This window comes from Schistocerca americana, chromosome 3, assembly GCF_021461395.2.
Source record: "Schistocerca americana isolate TAMUIC-IGC-003095 chromosome 3, iqSchAmer2.1, whole genome shotgun sequence".
Taxonomy (NCBI): Eukaryota; Metazoa; Arthropoda; class Insecta; order Orthoptera; family Acrididae; genus Schistocerca; species Schistocerca americana.
The window spans coordinates 556,679,906-556,707,311 of record NC_060121.1 but is presented as its reverse complement, the minus strand read 5'-3'; the positions used below and the strand labels follow the sequence as shown (position 1 = coordinate 556,707,311).

The 27,406-nt window shown below is 40.2% G+C and overlaps 1 protein-coding gene across 1 annotated transcript in view; it reads left to right on the top strand.

Annotated features, from left to right (window-relative positions):
* Positions 1-27,406, top strand: part of LOC124605709 (nucleoporin Nup188) — a 271,799-nt gene that overhangs the window by 232,166 nt on the left and 12,227 nt on the right. The window contains exons 20-23 of the mRNA XM_047137581.1: positions 1,609-1,746; positions 1,853-2,137; positions 7,435-7,598; positions 24,461-24,680. Of these exons, the coding sequence (XP_046993537.1) occupies positions 1,609-1,746; positions 1,853-2,137; positions 7,435-7,598; positions 24,461-24,680 (807 nt within the window). The remainder of the gene's footprint in view (positions 1-1,608; positions 1,747-1,852; positions 2,138-7,434; positions 7,599-24,460; positions 24,681-27,406) is intronic.

Genomic DNA, 27,406 nt, shown 5'->3' with positions numbered 1-27,406 from the left:
ACAGTGGACCTAAGGATGTTTAGGAGTGCGGAAGTCTCGTGTACAGATGTATGACACAAGTGGCACCCAATCACCTGACCATGTTCGAAGCCCATGAGTTCCGCGGACCACACCATTCTGCTCTCTCACAATGACTAATGACTAGTGAGGTCGCTGATATGGAGTACCTGTCAGTAGGTGGCAGCACAATGCACCTAATATGAAAAACGTTTGTTTTTGGGGGTGTCCAGATACTTTTGATCACATAATGTATTATTACAGAGAATGAGAATGTTGGTTAAGTAAAGGGGCATGCCTCGAACAATTTTTTGATTTAAATCTCCCTACATTGAATTTATGAAGGAAAAAAAAAGTGTAGCAATGAAAATGAGAACATCCAGAATGAATTGCAGACTTTGCATTTGTGGACTTGACTGCACGCTACCTGTAGTAAGATACTGAAAGGTAAGTTCTTTATGATTTGATGGAGATGCATTTAAAAAGAAAATGTGACAAAGATAAGTCAGTTACCTAAGATGACTGAAAGTGTGAGGTTTGAAGAATTCATTGTGTCCTTACAAGCCTTCCAATAATAGTTTCATAAGTGTGTTGAGGACACACTCAATCTTAAATCTGTTTACGAGACCATTTGCCCTTTCAGTTGAGAGTGGCTCTGTGCATGTGAAGATGTAACTGACTGACCTGCAAGTAACTCCAATTTTAATTACAAATCTTCTTATATTACTTTAATTAGAAATCTTCTTATGTTAAAACTGTCCAGGAGGATGTCTTCATTGCTTTTCTCTGGTAGATTTTCCAAGTCTCCATAATGAGGTTGCAAAAGTGATTCAGTGTTTTGATCAACATATTTGTGTGAAATGCCTTTTTTCAGTTATGAAACTAAGTAAGTCACAATTACCTTGCAACTTGCGTGCAACACTCTGTGAAATGCCCACATATGTCCATATGCCAACAGTTTGTACCAAATAAAAATTATATTATGTCTTCAGCATCCTAAAAATAACTAATTAATACTAAAACTTGATTTATGTCATTGAGAAATGTGAAATATAAAACCAATTCATATGCAGTAAGACTCTACTGCCATCTAAATGCAACATGTTCGCTGTTTACCTTTCTTACCTCTCCTCACACACAGACAGCTTGGCATGCCAGTGGGGGAACTGAAGCAAAGCTGAGCGCTTTGGCACATGGACCCAGGCGTGACCCACAAACCGGAATCTTGACCACCCCTGGTCTACCCCCTATAAGTTAGACAGAATGAAAATCAGTTACCAGCAAGATCTATGATACCGTAATATCTGAGTTTCTGTAGGAGACTGCTGTGGACTGTACAGTCAAATGATTTTGCCCAGTCACAGAAATTACTTGTTGACAGTATTTTGTCCTGTAAATTTTGGGCAGTTGAATTCATGACTTGAAAAACAGCATGTTCTGTGAAGTGACACTTTTGAGATACTATTAACACAGACTTAAGTATCTTTGTTTGAGAAATATTTCCAGAAACTTTTAGTTACGTTGGTATTTTAGTAGGATTGATAGTATTTAATTATCCTGTTACAGAAAATTTATAAATATTCTGTTGATTCAAAACATATGTGCTTTCAGGTTGCTCGTCATTTTAATATTGCAGTTTCATTAATCGATGTGTTGCTGTTGCTGCTGAATAAAAATTTCTCTGGTGCTCTTCTGCACATGGATATGAAGTCGGCCATGTGGCTCGAGCTGTTACCACCAAGAAAGCTGGTTTGTTGAAAAAAAGTTTTTTAATTATAGTGCTTAGTAATTAAGAGTATGTATTTATTGTGATATGTTGCACATTTCTATTTTGTTTGGTTTTTTCTTTGGCCAGGACAGTGATTTCTGGGCGGAAACACCTTGGACGTTGGTCTACGGGCCATCTTTAGATGTTCTCACATGGATGCTGACATCACAAGGTCATCATTTCCTGGAAGATGCCATATCATTTGCAGCAATTCATGAAGAGTACCTTACAAGTGCAATTCTTACTGTCAGGCATACATTAAAACAGGATGTCCTGCGCTTAGCAATCAAAGTTCTAAATTTTATAAGAGTGCTGTCAAATTACCATGAGAACTGGATGTTCTCACATTCACATTCTCATAAATACATTATAGTAAGTCACTAACTCATTTTGTCTTTTTGTTTAGGACTTAAAATACAATCTAAATATTAATAACACAGAGAGGTTGAAAGACCACATGAATGAATCTGTAAACTGAGATGTGTGCAACAGAATCGGATGGAAGCAGACACTGAATTTAATCTTTTTGAATTGACAGGACAAAATTTGAAGCACTTACTTAAGGTAGTAATGAGTCACTTAGCATCCAAAGTCATTGTAATCGTTTTTAATGAGGGTCTTTGGATCAATAATTGTTATGATGTGGCTGAGGCATTTGTGTGCAGATATTTGGTTGTAATTTGTGCGAAAATCACTCATAAATATTTGAGACAGTAGTGCAAATTCCAACCTCTCTCAACACTTGCATTCACATCTTCCAAGTCACTCTCTTTTCATTGCTGTATGTGCCTGTGCATCCTCTCAAAGCACTTAATGTACACCTCACAGTATGTGTCCGTGGAAAGAATATTCACAGCCTGAGAATATGACTCCATAGTTGAGAGCAGCAATGGTGCTTAGTTTATGTATCAGCAGTCTGTTGTGCACAGCATGAGCTTTTAGGTAGAATCCCTTAGTCACCGCGGAGCTAGCACTTGATGAAGGAAGTAAGACTCTTACTCCAAGTATTATTAATTTTATAAGTGCCATATGTGCACTATAGCACTGTATTTGACGTAGACTATAGTTCATAATGGAACACAGAATCCTGACAGAAACAATTACAATACGCTAGGATACCTCAGGCTACTTGTAGCTAGTATTCATTGAACTTTCCAGTCAAATTTGGGAGGATTGACAATTCCAGACTTAGGGAGCAATGTTGTTGTTGTGGTCTTCAGTCCTCAGACTGGTTTGATGCAGCTCTCCATGCTAATCTATCCTGTGCAAGCTTCTTCATCTCCTAGTACCTACTGCAACCTACATCCTTCTGAATCTGCTTAGTGTATTCATCTCTTGGTCTCCCTCTACGATTTTTACCCTCCACGCTGCCCTCCAATACTAAATTGGTGATTCCTTGATGCCTCAGGACATGTCCTACCAACCGATTCCTTCTTCTAGTCAAGCTGTGCCACAAACTTCTCTTCTCCCCAATCCTATTCAATACCTCCTCATTAGTTACGTGATCTACCCATCTAATCTTCAACATTCTTCTGAAGCACCACATTTTGAAAGCTTCTATTCTCTTCTTGTCCAAACTATTTATTGTCCATGATTCACTTCCATACACGGCTACACTCCATACAAATACTTTCAAAAATGACTTCCTGACACTTAAATCTATACTTGATGTTAACAAATTTCTCTTCTTCAGAAATGCTTTCCTTGCCATTGCCAGTCTACATTTTATATCCTCTCTACTTCAACCATCATCAGTTATTTTGCTCCCCAAATAGCAAAACTCCTTCACTACTTTAAGTGTCTCATTTCCTAATCTAATTCCCTCAGCACCACCCGACTTAATTCGACTACATTCCATTATCCTCGTTTTGCTTTTGTTGATGTTCATCTTATATCCTCCTTTCAAGACACTGTCCATTCCGTTCAACTGCTCTTCCAAGTGCTTTGCTGTCTCTGACAGAATTACAACGTCATCGGCGAACCTCAAAGTTTTTATTTCTCCTACCTGGATTTTAATACCTACTCCAAATTTTTCTTTTGTTTCCTTTACTGCTTGCTCAATATACAGACTGAATAATATCAGGGACAGACTACAACCCTGTCTCACTCCCTTCCCAACCACTGCTTCCCTTTCATGCCCCTCGACTCATATAACTGCCATCTGGTTTCTGTACAAATTGTAAATAGCCTTTCGCTCCCTGTATGTTACCCCTGCCACCTTTAGAATTTGAAAGAGAGTATTCCATTTAGCATTATCAAAAGCTTTCTCTAAGTCTACAAATGCTAGAAAAGTAGGTTTGTCTTTCCTTAATCTAGCTTCTAAGATAAGTCGTAGGGTCAGTATTGCCTCACGTGTTCCAATATTTCTACGGAATCCAAACTGATCTTCCCCAAGGTCAGCTTCTTCCAGTTTTTCCATTCGTCTGTAAAGAATTCGCGTTAGTATTTTGCATCCGTGACTTATTAAACTGATTGTTCGGTAATTTTCACATCTGTCAGCACCTGCTGTCTTTGACATTGGAATTATTATATTCTTCTTGAAGTCTGAGGGTACTTCGCCTGTCTCATACATCTTGCTCACCATATGGTAGAGTTTTGTCAGGACTGGCTCTCCCAAGGCCGTCAGTAGTTCTAATGGAATGTTGTCTACTCCCGGGGCCTTGTTTCGACTCAGGTCTTTCAGTGCTCTGTCAAACTCTTCATGCAGTATCGTATCTCCCATTTCATCTTCATCTACATCCTCTTCCATTTCCATAATAGTGTCCTCAAGTACATTGCCGTTGTATAGACCCTCTATGTACTCCCTCCACCTTTCTGCTTTCCTTTCTTTGCTTAGAACTGGGTTTCCATCTGAGCTCTTGATATTCATGGAAGTGGTTCTCTTTTCTCCAAAGGTCTCTTTAATTTTCCTGTAGGCAGTATCTATCTTACCCCTAGTGAGATAAGCCTCTACATCCTTACATTTGTCCTCTAGCCATCCCTGCTTAGCTATTTTGCACTTCCTGTCGATCTCATTTTTGAGACGTTTGTATTCCTTTTTGCCTCCTTCATTTACTGCATTTTTATATTTTCTCATTTCATCAATTAAATTCAATATTTCTTCTGTTACCCAAGGATTTCTACTAGCCCTCGTCTTTTTACCTACTTGATCCTCTGCTGCCTTCACTACTTCATCTCTCAAAGCTACCCATTCTTCGTCTACTGTATTTCTTTCCCCCATTCCTGTCAATTGTTCCCTTATGCTCTCCCTGAAGCTCTGTACAACCTTTGGCTTAGTCAGTTTATCCGGGTCCCATCTCCTTAAATTCCCACCTTTTTGCAGTTTCTTCAGTTTTATTCTACAGTTCATAACCAATAGATTGTGGTCAGAGTCCACATCTGCCCCTGGAAATGTCTTACAATTTAAAACCTGGTTCCTAAATCTCAGTCTTACCATTATGTAATCTATCTGAAACCTGTCAGTATCTCCAGGCTTCTTCCATGTATATAACCTTCTTTTATGATTCTTGAACCAAGTGTTAGCTATGATTAAGTTGTGCTCTGTGCAAAATTCTACCAGGCGACTTCCCCTTTCATTTCTTAGCCCCAATCCATATTCACCTACTACGTTTCCTTCTCTCCCTTTTCCTACTACCGAATTCCAGTCACCCATGACTGTTAAATTTTTGTCTCCCTTCACTATCTGAATAATTTCTTTTATTTCATCATACATTTCTTCAATTTCTTCATCATCTGCAGAGCTAGTTGGCATATAAACTTGTTCTACTGTAGTAGGTGTGGGCTTCGTGTCTTTCTTGGCCACAATAATGCGTTCACTATGCTGTTTGTAGTAGCTTACCCGCACTCCTATTTTTTATTCATTATTAAACCTACTCCTACATAACCCTTATTTGTTTTTGTATTTATAACCCTGCATTCGCCTGACCAAAAGTCTTGTTCCTCCTGCCCGCGAACTTCACTAATTCCTACTATACCTAACTTTAACCTATCCATTTCCCTTTTTAAATTTTCTGACCTATCTGCTCGATTAAGGGATCTGACATTCCACGCTCCGATCCATAGAACGCCAGTTTTGTTTCTCCTGATAACAACGTCCTCCTGATTAGTCCCCGCCTGGAGATCCGAATGGGGGACTATTTTACCTCCGGAATATTTTACCCAAGAGGACGCCATCATCATTTAACCATACAGTAAAGCTGCATGCCCTCAGGAAAAATTACGGCTGTAGTTTCCCCTTGCTTTCAGCCATTCGTAGTACCACCACAGCAAGGCCTTTTTGGTTAGTGTTACAAGGCCAGATCAGTCAATCATCCAGACTGTTGCCCTTGCAACTACTGAAAAGGCTGCTGTCCCTCTTCCCTCCCCACCAATGGCAAGGTCCATGGTGAAGATAAACAATATATGGTGAAGATAAACAATATATAATATGCTTTACACATTTTTTGTTTTCTTGTCTCTTTCTTAAAATTTTCTAGACTAGTCTGTAGAATTGACCCCCTCCAGAGACTGTTGCTAAGCAACTGAAGATGCTATATTAATTTATTTTTAGTGTTATTTGTGTTAAGTATCAGCAGCATTATCAATGATGCACAATAATAGTCTCCCTTGTGCTATTTCTGATATTTGCGTACTACTGAATCTTTCAAGAACAAGTTAGGCAGGATACCTATTTCACACGTTATTGATGAAATTTCAGCTGTGGACCAGAACAAAGTCATTTTCAAATCTTGCATTGTAATGCAGTGGCAAGCTAACCATTGTAGATGTGTACATATTTTACTGGACATTCCTGGGTGGTATAATATAATGGAAGTAGAAATAATCATTTACTATGTAACTGAAGCGTTGAATGACTGGCATGCCTTAAGGAAGATTGAAAACAAAGCTGTTTTGGACAATGTCTTTCTTCAGATAGTAAGTACATAAAAATGCGTTAATGTAATTAGTGTGTTTCATCAGGGTGTATTGTGAACAATGTAGTTAGCTGTGTGTGTGTGTGTGTGTGTGTGTGTGTGTGTGTGTGTGTGTGTGTGTGTGTGTGTGTGTGTGTGTATTAGTTGGCACCAAATTTGAATATTGTCCAAAAGCTCAGTGGTGTTTTCTGTTTTGTTTATATGCTTGTCAATTACTCAATGCTTCAGCTACATGGTGCGCAATTACTTTTATTCCTTCAATTATTACTTATAGACATTTAAGTGAATTCGTGGAAAAACTGATATGATGATAAATAAATTAGGCCAAATTGTGGCATTGTTTCTCAGATACCTAATGAGAAAGTGTTGTAAAGTTTTTGCTTTTTGGAAAAAATCTAGCTCATGAATTTTTTATAATTTTGTATTCTTGTTTTTCCTCTTTCTTCAGTAATTACTTTGACACTGTACAGGTTTGTCCCTAAAAGATGTTGATTTTCTTTCTGACATTGAGAATTTTAATTATAGCTTGGTAAGTCATGGAGCTCAGTAACCTATTCCTCCCAGAATTTTTACATCATACATCATTTATGTAAAACCAGAATTCAGTATTATTGAGAAATGAAAGTTCAGTGTATGCATATGTGCATTGCTTTGAGACAAACACAATACTGAGTGCAATTTTATATTTGTCATAATTTGTGAAAAGCATAAGGTCATGTTGGGTTTAAGAATGATAATTTATGTTTCTCTTTACAGGATGGAGTAAAAGCCTGTTTCTACTATACTGGTGCCCTCTTGATACATCCTTCTCTTCTTAAAATGCTTGTGAAACAGCCACGGTCAAAACCAGTCACCAAAATTACTTCTTTAACAGGCGATGAAACTGAATCAGCTCCAGAGATAGTAGAAGTTCAGAACAGGTAACAGATATTGTCCTAATGTGTTAGTATTGTAAGGGAAATAAAATGATCCTTAAGAAACAAAATTCTCAACAATATTATGAAAAGGATAGATTTCTACTCACTGTAAAGGTAACACAGGACTGGTACACACTAAGCTTTCAACCAAAATCTTCCTCAGGAAAGGAAGAAAACACACACACACACACACACACACACACACACACACACACACACACACACAAAACACATCACATTCACATAAGCAAGCACACCTTACTCACACATGACGCCCCCCACCTGGTCTGGCCAGAGCAGCCAGAGATAGTGGTCATGTGTGCGTGAGGTATGCCTGCTTCTGTGAATGTATGTGTGTTTTCCTTTGTTATGAAAAGAATAGTTGCTACTCACCGTACAGCGGAGATGCTAAGTCGTAGATAGCCACAACAGAAAGGCTGTCTAACAAAGCATTCAGTCAAACAGGCCTTCATCAGAATTGTCTAATTCTGATGAGAGCCTTTTTGGCCGAAAGCTTCGTTTGACAGTGTCAGTCAATAAAATTCTTCTGGGTTTGAGTCCGTATTGTCATCTATAAAATTCTGATGTTTTGGCAACGGTTGCAAGGCGCCTACCTCAGGGCGTATTTCTAACTGCTGAATGAGCACTAGTTTGGTTACTTATATACTATGGAGGAGTGCTGTCACTGGATGTGAGGGTGAGGGGGAAGGGTATTAGGAGTTCATTTTATTGGTCTTTGCATTGTGTGTTGTAATTGGCGGGGATAGGCATTTTCCATTGGAGTTTTATTTACTGCTTGCCATTGGTGGAAATTGGCGAATAGGAAACTGAGCGGCAACTACTGCGTAGTATCGACTAGGCCACGTCAGTGCTCTGTGTAACCTCCACCGCTGTGGCCTACCACGCGCCTGTCACTTTGCGAGAGCTGTACTTCCGCAAAGCTGTCACTGCTGGTAGCCAAGACGCTGGAAGTCGGTGCCTGTCTTCTCTATTCATACTGTCAGGTCGCTTGGCTATTTCTATAGCCTCTCTAATATTCCTCCTCAAACTAAACGGCTGTTTTGCCAGTACGTGGGCCTCTCGAATTTCGATCTTTATCTTGCACTATCCCTGATGTTCTGCCACTGCTGATTTGTTGTATTGTTTGAGGCAGATATATCTCTCATGTTCAGTTAACCTTGTGCTTAATGGACCCCCAGTCTCACCTACATACACTAGTCCACATTCGCACCCAATTTCATAAACTCTGCCAACATGAAGCTTGTCAATTGTATCTTTCGTCAAGCCCAGAATGTCTTTTATTTTGTTGTTGCTACGAAAAATCAGCTTAATACCTGCCCGATGGAGAATTGTGCCCAGACGTTCAATAACCCATTGTAAATATGGTAGCATGACGATGTTGTGTGCTTTGTTCTGCATTTCCCTGTTGCCCCCCTCCTTCAGTGCCATCGTTCTGTGTATCGTCCTCATGTCGTAGCCATTAGCTCCAAAAACAGACCTGAGGTTCAGTAGTTCGGCTTTCAGGTTGTGTTCATTGCTGATCCTGTAGGCTCTCTTTGTTAAAGGTTGCAGGGCCGAATTCTTTTGCATAGGATGGTGGTGGGAGGATGCATGCAGGTACCTGCCCATGTTGGTGGGCTTCCTGTAAACTCTGTGTCCAAGCTTCCCGCCTGGCTGAAAATAGGCAATACCCTGTTCTTTTCTATCTCCATGGTAAAGTGAATTTTGCTTTACTGCTGGTTGAGATGTTCGTGGAAGTTCTGAAGCTCTTCTTCTCTGTGTGGCCAGATAACACTTAATAAACTTTCAGAAAACAACAAAATGCAATTTTTTTATTTTATTTCCTTTCCATAGTCCTTAATCACTAGGTGTTTCCAAACTTATGGAGGGCAGTTATTGTGACACAATTCATACAATTTCACAGCCTGCATAGGTGTCTTAAGGTTTATTTCGGAAAGTAAATAGTCCGCAGTATCCTACTGTGCCCTTTATATGTGAAAGAAATATATTAAACATCTGTGATATTGCTCTAATTTATGATATTCGTTGCGCATCCCCCTAATAATCTTTTTGCTTCTTCTTGCCCAAATCTGTTTCATGTTACCTGCTTGGTATATCCATGTGCAGTGTATTCCTTATGCTATAGAAAACTGAGTGCTTAGTCACATGACAAAAGATTGCCTGTCTGTAACATGTATACAGAGCGAACAGTGTGACTACGTTACAGCTCCAGCCAGCTATTTATTTGCTTATCAATGAATTTCTTAACTTTTGATATACTTCTTGCGTATCAGAAATCTATAACGATCTTAATTTTTGCTCTCTTCAATTTAGTAATGCTTAATTCCTAATTTTTTGTGATTAAGTTATGAAGTACATTATATGGAACACAAAAAATTCGGATCTTTCCCATTCATCGTGTTGGCACAGTAATTTGTAACTGTATTAAAGGATAGTTGCTACTCACCATATAGCGGAGATGCTGAGTCGCAAATAGGCACAACAAGAAAACTGTCAGAAAGTAAACTTTCAGGCAAAAAGACCTTCATTGGAAATAGACAACATACACACTCATGCAAATGTAAATCACACACAAATGAACACAGTCTGGCTGGTGAGGCCACACTGCGAACAGCAGTGCATGATGGGAGAAGCAACTGGGTGGTGGGGGTAGGAGGAGGTTGCGGCAGGGAGAGAGAGAGATGGTAGGGTAGGGGTGGGGGACAGTAAAGCGCTGCTTGTAGGAGCATATGGGGACGAGGTGGAGAGAGGATGGGCTGCTAGGTGCCGTCAGGAAGTTAGACGGAAGGTAGTCGGGGGAGGGGGGGCAGTGGTTATTGGAAAAGGAGAGAAGTAAAAGGACTGTGGGTGTGTGTGGGTGAAATGGAGGGATGTGTAGTGCTGGAATGGGAACAGGGAACGCGCTAGATGGGTTAGGACAATGACTAATGAAGATTGAGGCCAGGAAGATTATGAGAAGATAGGATATATTGCAGGTAGAGTTCCCACCTGTGAAATTCGGAAAAGTTGGTGTTGGTGGGAAGGATCAAAATGGTGCAGGCTGTGAAGCAGTCACTGAAATAAAGAATGTCATGTTGGGTGGGGTGAACAGCATTCAGCTAGTCCAGCTGTTTCTTGGCCACAGTTCGTCAGTGACCATTCATGCAGACAAACAGCTTGTTGGTTGTCAGGCCCACAAAGAATGCAGCACAGTGGTTGCAGCTTAGCCTGTAGATCAAATGAATGGTTTCACAGGATAGGTGATGCTCATGTTTGGATTGTAGTAGGTGGTAGTGGGAAGATGTGTGGAACATATCTTGCATCCAGGTCTATTGGAGGGATATGGGCTGTGAGGCAAGGGATTGGGAGAAGGAGTTGTGTAGGGATGGGCGAGGATATTGTGTAGATTCGGTGACCGGCAGAATACCACTGTGGGAGGGATAGTCTTTTGGACGTTTCTCATTTCAGAGCATGACAAGAAGTGGTCTAAACCCTGGCAGATGATGTGATTCAGTTGTTCCATCCTGAGTGGTAATGAGTGACAACAATATGTTAACTTCAAATGAACACTCATTGGAAGTGTAAAAACACATTTCAAACAAATAAGCATAGTAAAACGTCCAACAGTTCTCAGAGCCAAAAAAATGTTTGTTTACTGATACCTACCACAAGTTTTCACACAGTCTTTTCACGTCGTAAATAAAGAAAATCCTAAGAAATTTTGGTCTTATGTCAAAGCTGTAGGTGGATCAAAACAAAATGCCCAGACACTCCGTGACCAAAATGGTACTGAAACAGAGGCTGACAGACTAAAGGCCGAAATACTAAATGTTTTTTTCCAAAGCTGTTTCACAGAGGAAGACTGCACTGTAGTTCTTTCTCTAGATTGTCGCACAGATGACAAAATGGTAGATATTGTAATAGATGACAGAGGGATAGAAAAACAATTAAAATTGCTCAAAAGAGGAAAGGCTGCTGGACCTGATGGGATACCAGTTCGATTTTACACAGAGTACGCGAAGGAACTTGCCCCCTTTCTTGCAACTGTGTTCCGTAGGTCTCTAGAACAGCGTAGCGTTCCAAAGGATTGGAAAAGGGCGCAGGTAATCCCTGTTTTCAAGATGTGCAGAACTATAGACCTATATCTCTAACGTCTATCAGTTGTAGAATTTTGGAAAACGTATTATATTTGAGTATAATGACTTTTCTGGAGACTAGAAATCTACTCTGTAGGAATCAGCATGGGTTTCAAAAAAGATGATCGTGTGAAACCCAGCTCGTGCTATTCGTCCATGAGACTCAGAGTGCCATAGACATGGGTTCCCAGGTAGATGCTGTGTTTCTTGACTTCTGCAAGGTGTTCGATACAGTTCCCCACAGTCATTTAATGAACAAAGTAAGAGCATATGGACTATCAGACCAATTGTGTGATTGGATTGAAGAGTTCCTAGATAACAGAATGCAGCATGTCATTCTCAATGGAGAGAAGTCTTCCGAAGTAAGAGTGATTTCAGGTGTGCCACAGGGGAGTGTCGTAGGACCGTTGCTATTCACAATATCCATAAATGACCTTGTGGATGACATCGGAAGTTCACTGAGGCTTTTTGCGGATGATGCTGTGGTATATCGAGAGGTTGTAACAATGGAAAATTGTACTGAAATGCAGGAGGATCTGCAATAAATTGACGCATGGTGCAGGGAATGGCAATTGAATCTCAATGTAGACAAGTGTAATGTGCTGCGAATACATAGAAAGAAAGATCATTTATCATTTAGCTACAATATAGCAGGTCAGCAACTGGAAGCAGTTAATTCCATAAATTATCTGTTGGTAGGCATTAGGAGCGATTTAAAATAGAATGATCATATAAATTTGATCGTCGGTAAAGCAGATGCCAGATTCATTGGAAGAATCCTAAGGAAATGCAATCCGAAAACAAAGAAAGTAGGTTACAGTACACTTGTTCGCCCACTACTTGAATATTGCTCACCAGTGTGGGATCCGTACCAGATAGGGTTGATAGAAGAGATAGAGAAGATCCAACGGAGAGCAGCGCGCTTCGTTACAGGATCATTTACTAATCGTGAAAGTGTTATGGAGATAATAGATAAACTCCAGTGGAAGACTTTGCAGGAGAGACGCTCAGTAGCTCGGTACGGGCTTTTGTTAAAGTTTCGAGAACATACCTTCACCGAGGAGTCGAGCAGTATATTGCTCCCTCCTACGTATATCTCGCGAAGAGACCATGAGGATAAAATCAGAGAGATTAGAGCCCACACAGAGGCATACCGACAATCTTTCTTTCCATGAACAATACGAGACTGGAATAGAAGGGAGAACCACTAGAGGTACTCAAAGTACCCTCTGCCACACATTGTCAGGTGGCTTGTGGAGTATGGATGTAGATGTAGATGAATAATTAATAACTTTTCTTTGGTTGACACATTATATTTTTAACTTTTGTGCTTCATTCATAAAATGGATAGCACAGCATGTGAAACTACGGTATTTGTGTTAGTCAGTGTAGTAAGTAATTTGGAGAGAAGCTTCAAAGTTAGTGTATCTGAGTGTCCAAATACTTTTATAACTACTCTGTGTATGGAACTGCAACTGGTTAAAGCTAAATATCAAATGAGTCTTCATGAATGTTCCCACTTGACGCTATTTTCCCAGACTGTTGGAAACAGTTTCCATTACTGTGTCTTTGTACAATAAAATTGTAGGCGTTACTAGTCTCACATTGCACTGCCCAAATGTTTTTCGTCAGACGCTACTTCATTTAGAAGGATTAAATTGTTGAAAAGATAATCGCACTTTCAACAACAGTAAGTTTTAGTCAGTGTAGAACTTTTGATGAAGAATAAATGTTTTATGGAATGCCACTACAATTGCTATAGTATTCATGATTTTGAATGAACTGTTCACTTCAGTAATACATAAGTGTGACCATAGTAAAATTTACACACAGCAATTTCTAAACACGTTTCCATTGGCAAATTGAGTGTTCAAAAGTACATATGTAGACCAATAATAGTCTATTTTCAGCTTATTTGTCTTAGCCATGAGAAAACAGACCACAATAAGCCTTTCCGCATCCTTTACCTTTCTCTTTGAAAAATAGGAAGTGTTTCTTTGTGGCATATTTATCATAATGTGTAAATAAAATGAAGAAATTCCATCTACTTAAAATTTCATCAAGTTTACTGTTAAAAATGTAATGAAAAATGGCAGAATAATTGGAGCATTTTATAGGCCCTGGTGTAAGCCCAAGTTCACCAAAATTAAACCTGCTTTTTCTGCAACTGGTTCACTATCACGCTAGATAGTTCTGACTGTCAGTACTGTGACACTGTATAGCAGAATTACACTTTCAACATTTACGTCCCCAGTGATGCCCAGTAAAAAAGTAATGACAATATCTGTGAAATCAGTCCTCACAAAGTGAAAATCACAACAAGACCACATCATCAAATGCACACACAGTACATGCCTCAGTTAAATTCCAAGCGCTTTAAACAGAAAGTTAGATATGAACAGACATTTGTCCACAGTACATGGGTGTCTGAACAACAGCACATCTGATTATTCTAGTGCACTCAAGACTCAGTGAGTGGGTACCATTAAACACATTTGCAGAACCAAAGGAATGGTACAGAGGCACATTAAACATGTTCAGAGAACAGAAGAGTATTACTTTTTAGTAATGAATTTTAGTAGTGTTCAGAGTAATTAATATTTTTCTGATCTTTGATCTTGCAAAAGTTCACTACCGCACTACTGAAGAAGATAGTAGTGGATAAATATGACAATTATAAAATGATCATTCACTTCTTTCATGTCTGAAATTTCTAACTAGAAAAATATTCAGAAGGAGAAGAAGAAGAAGGGAGAAAAATTGAAGAAAACTTATGCAAAGTTGAAAAACATACACTGTCTGATCAAAAGTAACTGGAAACCCTTACGCAATGCAGAATTAACCACTAAATGTAACAAGAGGTGGACCCGCCAGCATGGAAGTTGGTGGGGAGTATTGTGTTGTCAGTAGAAAAACAGTAACAACAGAATGGGTCGATCAGGAGGGCCGAATGACTTCTAATGTGCACTGCCCAGGTCAACTGTCAGTGATGTGACACTGAAGTGGAAATGCAAAGACCAATCACACCTAAATAAGACAAGACAGTCCTCATGTACTGACAGACAGGGACTACAGATCGTTGCAGACAGTGGTTGTAGAAAATTGTATGCAGTCAGCAATAGGAGTCACTCAGTGAGTTCCAGCAAGATGACTGAACATAAGGACTTAAGAAGATTAGTGTACAGTGGTCAAGGATCTCCTCATAAGCGACACATTTTTACAGTCAGTGCTAAGCAATGCTTGAGGTAGTGTTAAGAGATATACCACTAGACAGTAGATGACTGAAAATTGGTGGTTTGGAGTTATGAATCATGCTATACCCTATGGTAATATGGTGGAAGGTTTGGGTTTGGTTAATGCCTTGAGAATGTTACCTGCCATTATGTGTAAGAGGTAGTGTTACAGTAGAAGCATGTTTTTTGTGGTGGGGTGTAGTCCCTTCATCACACTCAAGAAAATGAAAGTTTGGAGAGATACGAACACATTTTACACAGCTGTGTACTGTGTAAAGTAGAGGAATAATTTGTAGATGATGTTTGATTGTATCAACATGACATGCACCCTGTTATAAAGCAGCATTGGTGATCCATTGGTTTGTGGACAGTAACATCCTTGAAATAGTCCGGCCTGCCCAGAGTCCCTTCTTGAACCCAATGGAATGCCTTTGGGATGAGTTACAATCTTGACTTCCCCTCTGCCCCAGCATCCAACATGACTACCTTCTCTGGTTTCAGTTATTGAGGCAGACTGGGCTGTCATTCCTCCACAGACATTGAAACACCTCATTGAAAGCAATTCAAGCAGAGTTCAAGTGATCATAAAGGTGAAGGGTGGATATACATCATATTAATGTCCACTGAAAGGTATCTGGATACTTTTGATCAGATAGTGTATTAGAGCATTTCACAAACTTAGTGTCAGAGCCTGTATATTTTACTCTACCAACAGATAAAGTTTGTTTCACATATCATACATCACATATAAATTTACTTAGTGTCCTTTTGACAAACTGAAATTGCATAATACTAATAAAATTTAATGACTTAAGATAACAACTCACCAAATACCGTATTTACTCGAATCTAAGCCGCACTCAAATCTAAGCTGCACCTGAAAAATGAGGCTCGAAATCAAGGAAAAAAAAATTTCCCGAATCTAAGCCGCACCTGAAATTTGAGACTCGAAATTCAAGGGAGAGAAAAGTTTTAGGTCGCACCTCCAAATTGAAACAAAGTTGGTCCATTGTAATATGAGACACAATTTAGGTCGAATGAATGACGATACAGCTACAGTAGTTTGGTTCGAGTCGTAAGCTTAGCAGTTAAGCTCTACCAGGTAGCCATTGCTATGCATCATGCGCTCCGTCCGCATTTATACAGGTACCCTTCCTTTTTCACGTGCTTCGTCTGGTTTGAATTGATTGGTTATTTTTCTTTGATCTGATAAGTGCCGTTCTCTTTTGTTACAGGTGTTACGTCACTCTAAGCTGAAAATGCATTACTGTACTGTGTCATGCATTGTTTGTCGCATTCTGATAATGTGTGTCTACGACCTGTCGCCGGTTGCGGCATGGCTTGCTTTTGTGCACGGTACCACCGCTTACAATTAAAAAACAAAAGAGAAGAATCGTCTCATTAGCGAAACAATGGCAAGAGACTGCTATTTATTGTTACTTACACTGCTGCTTTCATTGATAATGATCAACAAGAACCAAATAATAGACTACGTATGATAGATGATGTTCTGAACAAGAGTTTAGCGAAAATTTTTCTCCATTTGAAAATCTTTGTAGACGCCTCTTTAGTACATTACATTCTGCACAGAAATGAGAGTCATCTTAGACTTAAAAATCTAGTCGATTGCCGTGCTTCATTTCTGACTGTACCACTATTAGGCATAAGAATAATACGAATATAAACATGACATGATATGTATATTCTTCCGCATTTGCTGTTGTCTCACACTAGTTTCGTAGTTTATTAGGCAGACAGGATTTAAATGAGATAGCAGCAAACACGAAACAGTACATGGCAAAATGTTTATATTCATATTATTCTTATAGTGAAGAGAATACTGAATGTGATTCACAATACATAAAAGTTCCTATTAGCAACCATCTCTTCTCACAGGTAGGAAAACATTCAGAACGTAGAGTTGGCCATATTGACAAACACCCCAAACTGTCTTGCCAGTCGGATTTTTGTAGTACATTGAAATGCTGCTGCATTCGAAGATGAGCAATACGGAATTTGTATTTACTTCATTGGATAATGTATGAAAATGCAGTGGTCGAAACTCGGGGCAGAGAAAAAAGCTCATCTTCCACTCCCTTTTTTTATTTACTGACGCAGAGGTTTTGGCACCAGTATTTATCTTTGTGCCTGCAAAGCATGCCTGTGTAGCACTACATATATTCGACGGCAGAAGTTAGTTGTGGCGGCACCTACCAACATTTTTCAGAACTTCCGCTTACTTTGCACTCGATTCCAAACCGCAGGCGGTTTTTTTGATTACAAAAACCGGAAAAAAAGTGCGGCTTAGATTCGAGTAGATACGGTAGTTGAGGCACTGAGTTGTTGAAAGGCACATAAACAAAACTGAAAACTTTTGCCAGATTTCAGACAAATCCTTTTTTAAGAGCTTATCAAATTTGATAATCAGTTAATAAAAGATGCTCTTTTGAAGTACAAAGAGGTTAAATCTGTAGTTAATGAAAGATGGTCAAGACTGCATAAACCGCAATTATTCAATGGTATCTGGCCAATGGAAGTGGAAATAGGGGAAAATAATCCATCTCACATTTCTGTGGGTGACGTAAAGCTCATATTGTAAATTCTGGGCAAGTCCTGACATGAAAATGTTGTGACCCATACAAAAACAACAACCTCAAAGGCAAACACAGTGACTCAAGATACCCATCAACATCGGATCAAATCACAATCTAAACCAAAGACTTCTTGTAATCAAGACAGACAAAAACCTTAAGAGAACAACATGAAGCTGAAAAATGTGCATTATGTGATAATCATGGAAGGATCTCAAGAAAGAAGTGATACAAATCCTATCTGTACTGATGACTCTGATACACTTCTGAACTCAGCTTCAAAATGAAACATCTGGAGTAATTTTAAATTGAAGTAATGTCATTTTGACTAAATCTTGTTGCAAATATTCAGTGACAGCAGGTTCTGTAATTTACTAACTGTTTTACGTACTTGTTTATGTATTCATTTACTTCTTTGTTGGAGTAGCTGTTTATTCATTCCCATATTGTAGTAGTCTTTTTTTTCACATGAAATTAAAATGATGCCAGCCTAAATGATTACGAATCTAAATATTAACAGAGTAACATCAGAACTAACAGTTGCTGAACTAAAAGAATATTTACGTGGATCAGGGACTTGGAAAAAGTTGTGCTGTCTGATTGCAATACTGTGTGTCAAAATACTAAATGTTTCACTTGGAACAAATTTAGGGACAGCCATTCTAATCAGAGAATACTTGTATCCAAAGTTGAAAGATTAGAATCAGGCAGAGCAATTGACACAACAGTTTTAGATGCCATCCTCATTAATCTGTGTGTACGTTTAGGAACTTCGCAATAAAATAGACAGGGCAATGTATTTAAGAAGAAATTTATGTATTACGAAAACAGTCACATCATCTTTTAATTGGAGGGTGATGTTAACTGTGTTTTAAGCAGGAAAGGTCAGATTCCCAATTTTAATGTCTATATTGAATTAACGAACCTCGTCACTGATTTAAAACTTACCGACACATGGAAAATTAAATATCTCTCTTGGCCACATGATTAGATACAGTTATCTTCCAGTTCCATCTCTGCCCAAACTCTTTGCCTTTACAAATGTCTGCTTGTATCTGTGTATGTGCGGATGTGTGTGTGTGTGTGTGTGTGTGTGTGTGTGTGTGTGTGTGTGTGTGCGCGCGCGCGCGAGTGTACACCTGTCCTTTTTTCCCCCCTAAGGTAAGTCTTTCCGCTCCCGGGATTGGAATGACTCTTTACCCTCTCCCTTAAAACCCACATCCTTTCGTCTTTCCCCCTCTTTCCCTCTTTCCTGATGAAGCAACCGTTGGTTGCGAAAGCTTGAATTTTGTGTGTATCTTTGTGTTTGTGTGTCTATCGACCTGCCAGCACTTTCGTTTGGTAAGTCACATCATCTTTGTTTTTAGATATATTTTTCCCACGTCAATGTTTCCCTGCTTCGTCAGGAAAGAGGGAAGGAGAGGGAAAGATGAAAGGATGTAGGTTTTAAGGGAGAGGGTAAGGAGTCATTCCAGTCCCGGGAGCGGGAAGACTTACCTTAGGAGGAAAAAAGGACACGTATACACTCGCGCGCACACACACACATCCATCCACACATCCATCCACACATATACAGACACAAGCAGACATATTTAAGGGCAAAGAGTTTGGGCAGAGACGTCAGTCAAGGCGGAAGTGCAGAGGCAAGATGTTGTTGAATGACAGGTGAGGTATGAGTGGCGGCAATTTGAAATTAGCGGAGATTGAGGCCTGGTGGCTAATGGGAAGAGAGGATGTATTGAAGGGCAAGTTCCCATCTCTGGAGTTCGGATAGGTTGGTGTTAGTGGGAAGTATCCAGATAACCCGGACGGTGTAACACTGTGCCAATATGTACTGGCCGTGCCCCAAGGCATGTTTAGCCACAGGGTGATCCTCATTACCAACAAACACTGTCTGCCTGTGTCCATTCATGCGAATGGACAGTTTGTTGCTGGTCATTCCCACATAGAAAGCGGCACAGTGTAGGCAGGTCAGTTGGTAAATCACGTGGGTGCTTTCACACGTGGCTCTGCCTTTGATCGTGTACACCTTCCAGGTTACAGGACTGGAGTAGGTGGTGGTGGCAGGGTGCATGGGACAGGTTTTACACCGGGGGCGGTTACAAGGGTAGGAGCCAGAGGGTAGGGCAGGTGGTTTGGGGATTTCATAGGGATGAACCAAGAGGTTATGAAGGTTAGGTGGACAGCGGAAAGACACTCTTGGTGGAGTGGGGAGGATTTAATGAAGGATGGATCTCATTTCAGGGCAGGATTTGAGGAAGTCGTATCCCTGCTGGAGAGCCACATTCAGAGTCTGATCCAGTCCCAGGAAGTATCCTGTAACAAGTGGGGCACTTTTGGGGTTCTTCTGTGAGAGGTTCTGGGTTTGAGGGGATGAGGAAGTGGCTCTGGTTATTTGCTTCTGTACCAGGTCGGGAGGGTAGTTGCGGGATGCAAAAGCTGTTTTCAGGTTGTTGGTGTAATGGTTCAGGGATTCAGGACTGGAGCAGATTCGTTTGCCACGAAGGCCTAGGCTGTAGGGAAGGGACCGTTTGATATGGAATGGGTGGCAGCTGTCATAATGGAGGTACTGTTGCTTGTTGGTGGGTTTGATGTGGATGGATGTGTGAAGCTGGCCATTGGACAGATGGAGGTCAACTTCTTTCTTGAAAAACCTTAATCCTACTCCCAACATCACCACAGCCGAAGCCCAGGCCATCCGTGATCTGAAAGCTGACCGATCCATCATCATTCTTCCGGCTGACAGGGTTCCATGACCGTGGTACTTGATCGTCGGGAGGATGTGGCTGAGGGACTGCGTCAGCTTTCAGACAACACTACATACAAAGTTTGCCAAGGTAATCCCATTCCTGATGTCCAGGTGGAGCTTCAAGGAATCCTCAGAACCTTAGGCCCCCTACAAAACCTTTCACCTGACTCCATCAACCTCCTGACCCCACCGACACCTCGCACTCCTACCTTCTACCTACCTCCTAAAATTCACAAACCCAAACATCCCGGCCGCCCCATTGTAGCTGGTTACCAAGCCTCCACAGAACATATCTCTGCCTACGTGGATCAACACCTTCAACCCATTACATGCAGTCTCCCATCCTTCATCAAAGACACCAACCACTTTCTCGAACGCCTGGAATCCTTACCCAGTCTGTTACCCCCGGAAACCATCCTTGTAACCATTGGTGCCACTTCCCTATACACAAATATCCCACACGTCCAGGGCCTCGCTGCAATGGAGCACTTCCTTTCACACCGATCACCTGCCACCCTACCTAAAACCTCTTTCCTCATCACCTTAGCCAGCTTCATCCTGACTCACAACTTCTTCGCTTTTGAAGGCCAAACATACCAACAATTAAAGGGAACAGCCATGGGTACCAGGAGGGCCCCCTCTTATGCCAACCTATTTATGGGTCGCTTAGAGGAAGTCTTCTTGGTTACCCAAGCCTGCCAACCCAAAGTTTGGTACAGATTCATTGATGACATCTTCATGATCTGGACTCACAGTGAAGAAGAACTCCAGAATTTCCTCTCCACGCTCAACTCCTTTGGTTCCATCAGATTCACCTGGTCCTACTCCAAATCCCATGCCACTTTCCTTGACATTGACCTCCATCTGTCCAATGGCCAGCTTCACACATCCGTCCACATCAAACCCACCAACAAGCAACAGTACCTCCATTATGACAGCTGCCACCCATTCCATATCAAACAGTCCCTTCCCTACAGCCTAGGCCTTCGTGGCAAACGAATCTGCTCCAGTCCTGAATCCCTGAACCATTACACCAACAACCTGAAAACAGCTTTTGCATCCCGCAACTACCCTCCCGACCTGGTACAGAAGCAAATAACCAGAGCCACTTCCTCATCCCCTCAAACCCAGAACCTCTCACAGAAGAACCCCAAAAGTGCCCCACTTGTTACAGGATACTTCCCGGGACTGGATCAGACTCTGAATGTGGCTCTCCAGCAGGGATACAACTTCCTCAAATCCTGCCCTGAAATGAGATCCATCCTTCATGAAATCCTCCCCACTCCACCAAGAGTGTCTTTCCGCTGTCCACCTAACCTTCATAACCTCTTGGTTCATCCCTATGAAATCCCCAAACCACCTTCCCTACCCTCTGGCTCCTACCCCTGTAACCGCCCCCAGTGTAAAACCTGTCCCATGCACCCTCCCACCACCACGTACTCCAGTCCTGTAACCCGGAAGGTGTACACGATCAAAGGCAGAGCCACGTGTGAAAGCACCCATGTGATTTACCAACTGACCTGCCTACACTGTGCTGCTTTCTATGTGGGAATGACCAGCAACAAACTGTTCATTCGCATGAATGGACACAGGCAGACAGTGTTTGTTGGTAATGAGGATCACCTTGTGGCTAAACATGCCTTGGTGCACGGCCAGCACATCTTGGCACAGTGTTACACCATCCGGGTTATCTGGATACTTCCCACTAACACCAACCTATCCGAACTCCAGAGATGGTAACTTGCCCTTCAATACATCCTCTCTTCCCGTTATCCACCAGGCCTCAGTCTCCGCTAATTTCAAGTTGCCACCATTCATACCTCACCTGTCATTCAATAACATCTTTGCCTCTGCACTTCCGCCTAGACTGACATCTCTGCCCAAACTCTTTGCCTTAAATATGTTTGCTTGTGTCTGGATATGTGTGGATGGATATGTGTGTGTGTGTGTGTGTGTGTGTGTGTGTGTGCGCGAGTGTATACCTGTCCTTTTTTCCCCCTAAGGTAAGTCTTTCCGCTCGCGGGACTGGAATGACTCCTTACCCTCTCCCTTAAAACCAACATCCTTTCATCTTTCCCTCTCCTTCCCTCTTTCCTGACGAAGCAACCACGGGTTGCGAAAGCTTGAAATTTTGTGTGTGTGTGTGTGTGTGTGTGTGTGTGTGTGTGTGTGTGTTTTTTTTATTGTGCCTATCTACCAGCGCTTTCCCGTTTGGTAAGTCATGGAATCTTTGTTTTTAATATATATATATATATATATATATATATATGGATGATTTTTTAGTAGCAGATTATGTTATATACAAGTACGTCATTGCTTTTATGATATCATGTTGTGCTTATAAAATAAATCCGAGGTGTTCATGCTATTTTAGGAGCATGTGCAGCAGCTCCATAGTCGGTCATGATTCCACTGTGCTCTTATATTAATCTTGCTACACATTGTTGTAGGTTCCAAATTCACAATGTCTTAGTAGGTTTTTGATCTTGGTTTACTTGCTGAGCTTGTTGTTTCTCTATTGCATCTCCTTTGTCTGTCCTCCTCTTGTTGTGTCCTACTGTTTACCCTCGACAACTCGCTGTTGTTGCTTTTGGCCAGTTTTCACACCTTCCTCATTCTCATTGTCAGTAAAATTAATGGCTTTAACAACAAGTTGTTGTGGCTTCCCACAGAGTTATTTTCCACAATTACTTTTCACAATCACTTCTCACATCCATGGTGTGAGATAAAAATGTGTGCTGTTTTGAAATGGAAGGTAACTGTATCTAGTCCTGTGGCCAAGATAATTCCCACTATACCTGGTTTAGCAGTTTGCCTTGATGAGTAATAGTATATTTATTATTGTTATTATTATTATTATTATTAGTAGTATTAGTAGTAGTATTTATGCTTTGATCATCTAACTATGAGGTAGACGAATCATTTTTAAAGAGAAATACAACTATCTCTCTCTCTCTCTCTCTCTCTCTCTCTCTCTCACACACACACACACACATACACACACACAGAGAGAGAGAGAGAGAGAGAGAGAGAGAGAGAGAGAGAGAGAGAGAAGGTAGTGTAATTTTTAAAAAGAATGTAATAATTATTATTAGAGAAAGTCTTTGATCAAAAGAAATTTTAATTTTCCCAAATATGTGGACTGTGTGATTGCTGTTACACTCATGAAATTGCACTACAACAAATGGCTGTGGCTATGCCTATGGTATGCATGATAAAGAGAAGAAGAAAAAAATATATTTTCAGTAACACTGTTCATCAAAGTAACAAAACACCTACCGTTTCCGTGCAGAGCAGGCCATTTAGAAAAGAAATTTATGTTTGGACTCCACAGCTGATGATGCACTTGCAGAAGACAGTCAGATTGTAGAACTATGACCTAAGAAAAATCTGAAGGTGTTTTTTTTCACATTTTCTCCAAAGAGAGCCTTGTTGGCATTTAGAGGCACACATTCACATATACTGTTATCTGTGGCACTATTTTAGCGTCGAAGTAATCTCATTGCGACAAAGAGAAAATAATAAGAGTAAGTAATTAAAAAAAAGAATTCACATTAACATACACAAAAAATTCGTAACTTTCCTTGTTCCCTATTTATTTGTTTGATTGCAATGCACACTTGAATGTGTGTGTGTGTGTGTGTGTGTGTGTGTGTGTGTGTCTGTGTGTGCGTGTGTGTGTTTCACATATGAAGGAAACTTAAAAAAATCTAATTTTTTGTATTCATCCTATCTTTTCTGTTCGCATTTATCTTTTGCTTGACCAGTGTATGTATAATTATTGTTGTTAGCAGGCGTTTCCATTAGCATATCTCTTGCATTTGGTATTTCCTACATATTAATTATTTGTCAACTTCATCCACACTTCTGCATTAAATATTTATATTTATGTTGTAGAAAGTATGTAATCACTGAAGTACCAATGATTCATGTAGGTAGGCTGATTCTCCTCATATTTTGTGGTTGTTGCGTAATATATTTCTCTCCACAACAGATGCTCACACTGTGACTTAAGATATTTATGTTTCAGAATCTGCTGTATTAAGCAGCTGCAAGTTTGTGTATTTGAAAGTGTGATATTCAGAATTGAAAGAACTTGGGACTTTTATATAATGCTGTTACTTACTAATGACTATAGCTCATTGTTTGCTTCCAGGTTACTGGAAGTGGCAGTCATGTGCTTGGTGATTTTAAGACCATTTGGACCAGGATTGCTACCATTACTAAATGGAAAAATGGAAGAATATGTTGACTGGCAGCCTATTGTTGATACTATTTTCAGCACACCAATGTTAGATGAAGATTCTCCAATTCCAAATTTGACATTTGGAGCTTTGATTACAATGATAAACATTTGCACACAGGCACTGTCAAAGGTATCCTGTGAAGTTGTCTTTTGTAGAAAACACACTTTTTACCTCAGTTTCAATGTATATTTTTTCTGAAACAAATTTAAGTCCAGCTTTAGTACAGGTATATTTTACTTTTTTTGTTCTGTCTTCTGTTGACCAGTGTTGCTTTTCTATTCATTTTTAATCTTTATTTCCTGGCATTAGTACTTGCTTGCCATACCTGGAAAAGAAAATTACACACAGCATTGAAATGTATTGAGAATGCTTTATTAATCAGTTAATAAATCCATCCAGCAGGCTAGGAGAGTTTTTATGCTGGAAAGAGATAAGCAGTTGTTAGCATCCTACTAAGACAAGGACAGGATGTCATTTGGTTCCGGTGAGATGGATACATAGGAAGTATGGGCAAAGTTTAAAACTAGTAGTAAGTCATGCTCTGGATGAGTATATGCTGTGTAACTGGATGAAGTGCAAAACACACACACCATGCTTTAATAACAAAATTTGAAAAAATTCTGAGAAAACAAAGATTTCAAAAAGAATTTTCACTCTACAGTGGAGTGTGTGCCATTTTGAAGCTTGGCAGATTAAAACTGTGTGCCAGACTGGGACTTGAACCGGAGACCTTTGCCCATCACGGACGAGTGCTCAGCGAACTGAGCTATCCGAGCATGACCCACCATCACTGCTTTACTTCTACTGGTGCTTAATTTCTTTTCTTCCAAAACTCACGTAATTCCTCTTGCAACCTTGCAGGCCTTCACTTCTTTTTCCAGGAGTGCTAGTTCCTGAATGTTGCAGGACGACTTCTGTGAATATGGAAGGTAGGAGATGAAGTACTGGTGGAAGTAAAGCTGTGAGGCCAGGTAACTCAGTTGGTGGAGCAATTGCCCATTAAAGGCAACTTCCTAGGTTTGAGTTCCAGTCTGGCACACAGTTTTAATGTGCCAGGAAGTTTCAGAATACAGATTGAGTAAAGGACATTTTAACACCAAACTTGCTGTTTGTTTACTGGCTGACTAGTTTTGAGCTTTGCCCATTGTCACAAGCCATGTATTTGTATTTAAGATGTGGTTAGTGTGGACTGTAGTAAATGTCATCACATGTATCACATCTTCATAATCCAGCATGCTGTGATCCTAGCGACAGTGATATTTTATATGTAATGGAGAATTTGTTCTTATTGGATTACATTGTGTCTCATGCTGTCTTATTTATTGTAGGTGTTGTAGTAACTTTGACAGAAACTAGTCAACCAGTAAGTAAACAGCAACTTTGATGTTAAATTTCTTTTCTTCGATATCTGAAAACTACGAGACATGATATACTGAAAACATTTAAAATGGATATTGTTTCACTCTCATTAAAAAAAAATACAGAAATGTTGACATGCAAAAGTTACTAAAATTTGATGCATCTACAAAAATATTGATGTGCAAAGCATTCACCTACTTCCCCCATCATACATTAGCAAAAGATCTTGTTGAGAATCATAGAAAACTCAGATCTTACATAAAATTGCTAAGCTAGTTAAAGGCATGTGTTCAGTCACTTCAAGATAAGTGTGGTGTGGCAATAAAAGGTAGCAAAATGAAAGCTGAAGTTTTAAATTATGCACTCGAAGAAATCATTCAAGCAGGAGGATCGTACAGACTTACGATAGTTTAACATCCCAGAAATGCCACATGGATGACATAGAAATGAGTGTCTCTGGCTATGAAAAAGCAGCTGAAAGGATTGAAAATAAACAAGTCCCCATGTCCGAAATCCCAATTAGGTTTTATAGAAAGTAGTCTTTGGCATTGACCCGCTTAGTCATTGGCATCGACCCCCTACTTAGCTTGCACTTATCATGAATGTTGTGGCCAATAGAAAGTCTCAAGCAATTAGAAAGAAGCACACGTGGAATGTTTCCCTCTATTTTATATATATAATAGAGGCCTTTGAATATGTCTGTTTATGTCTATATGTGTGTGTGTGTGTGTGTGTGTGTGTGTGTGTGTGTGTGTGTGTGTGTGTGTGTGTGTGTGTGCGCGCACGAGAGTGTATACCCGCCCTTTTTTCCCCTTAAGGTAAGTCTTTCCGTTCCCGGGATTGGAATGACTCCTTACCCTCTCCCTTAAAACCCACATCCTTTCGTCTTTCCCTCTCCTTCCCTCTTTTTTGATGACCTGATGAAGCAACCGTTGGTTGCGAAAGCTAGAATTTTGTGTGTATGTTTGTGTTTGTTTGTGTGTCTATCAGCGTGCCAGCGCTTTCGTTTGGTAAAGCACACTGGACTCGCATTTGGGAGGACATTGGTTCAATCCCATGTTTGGCCATCCTGATTTAGGTTTTCCATGATTTTCCTTAAATCACTTCAGGCAAAAGCTGGGGTGGTTCCTTTGAAAGGGCACAGCTGACTTCCTTCTTCCCCATCCTTCCCTAATCTGATGAGACCAATGACCTCACTGTTTGGTCTCCTCCCCTAAATCAGCCCCCCTCCCCCTCCACACACACACACACACACACACACACACACACACACACACACCCATACCCATATATATAAGAAGAGTACAAGAACAGAGGCACACAATTACAGATCAAAATCCTTAACATAGGTTTGCTGCAGAATTCTTGAGTGTATTCTAAATTGTTGCAGAATTCTTGAGCATATTCTAAATAATAATATAATAAATTTTCTTGAACAAGAAAATTTGTTTCCATATATCAACGCAGGTTTAGAAAACATCTCTCGTGCAAACCAC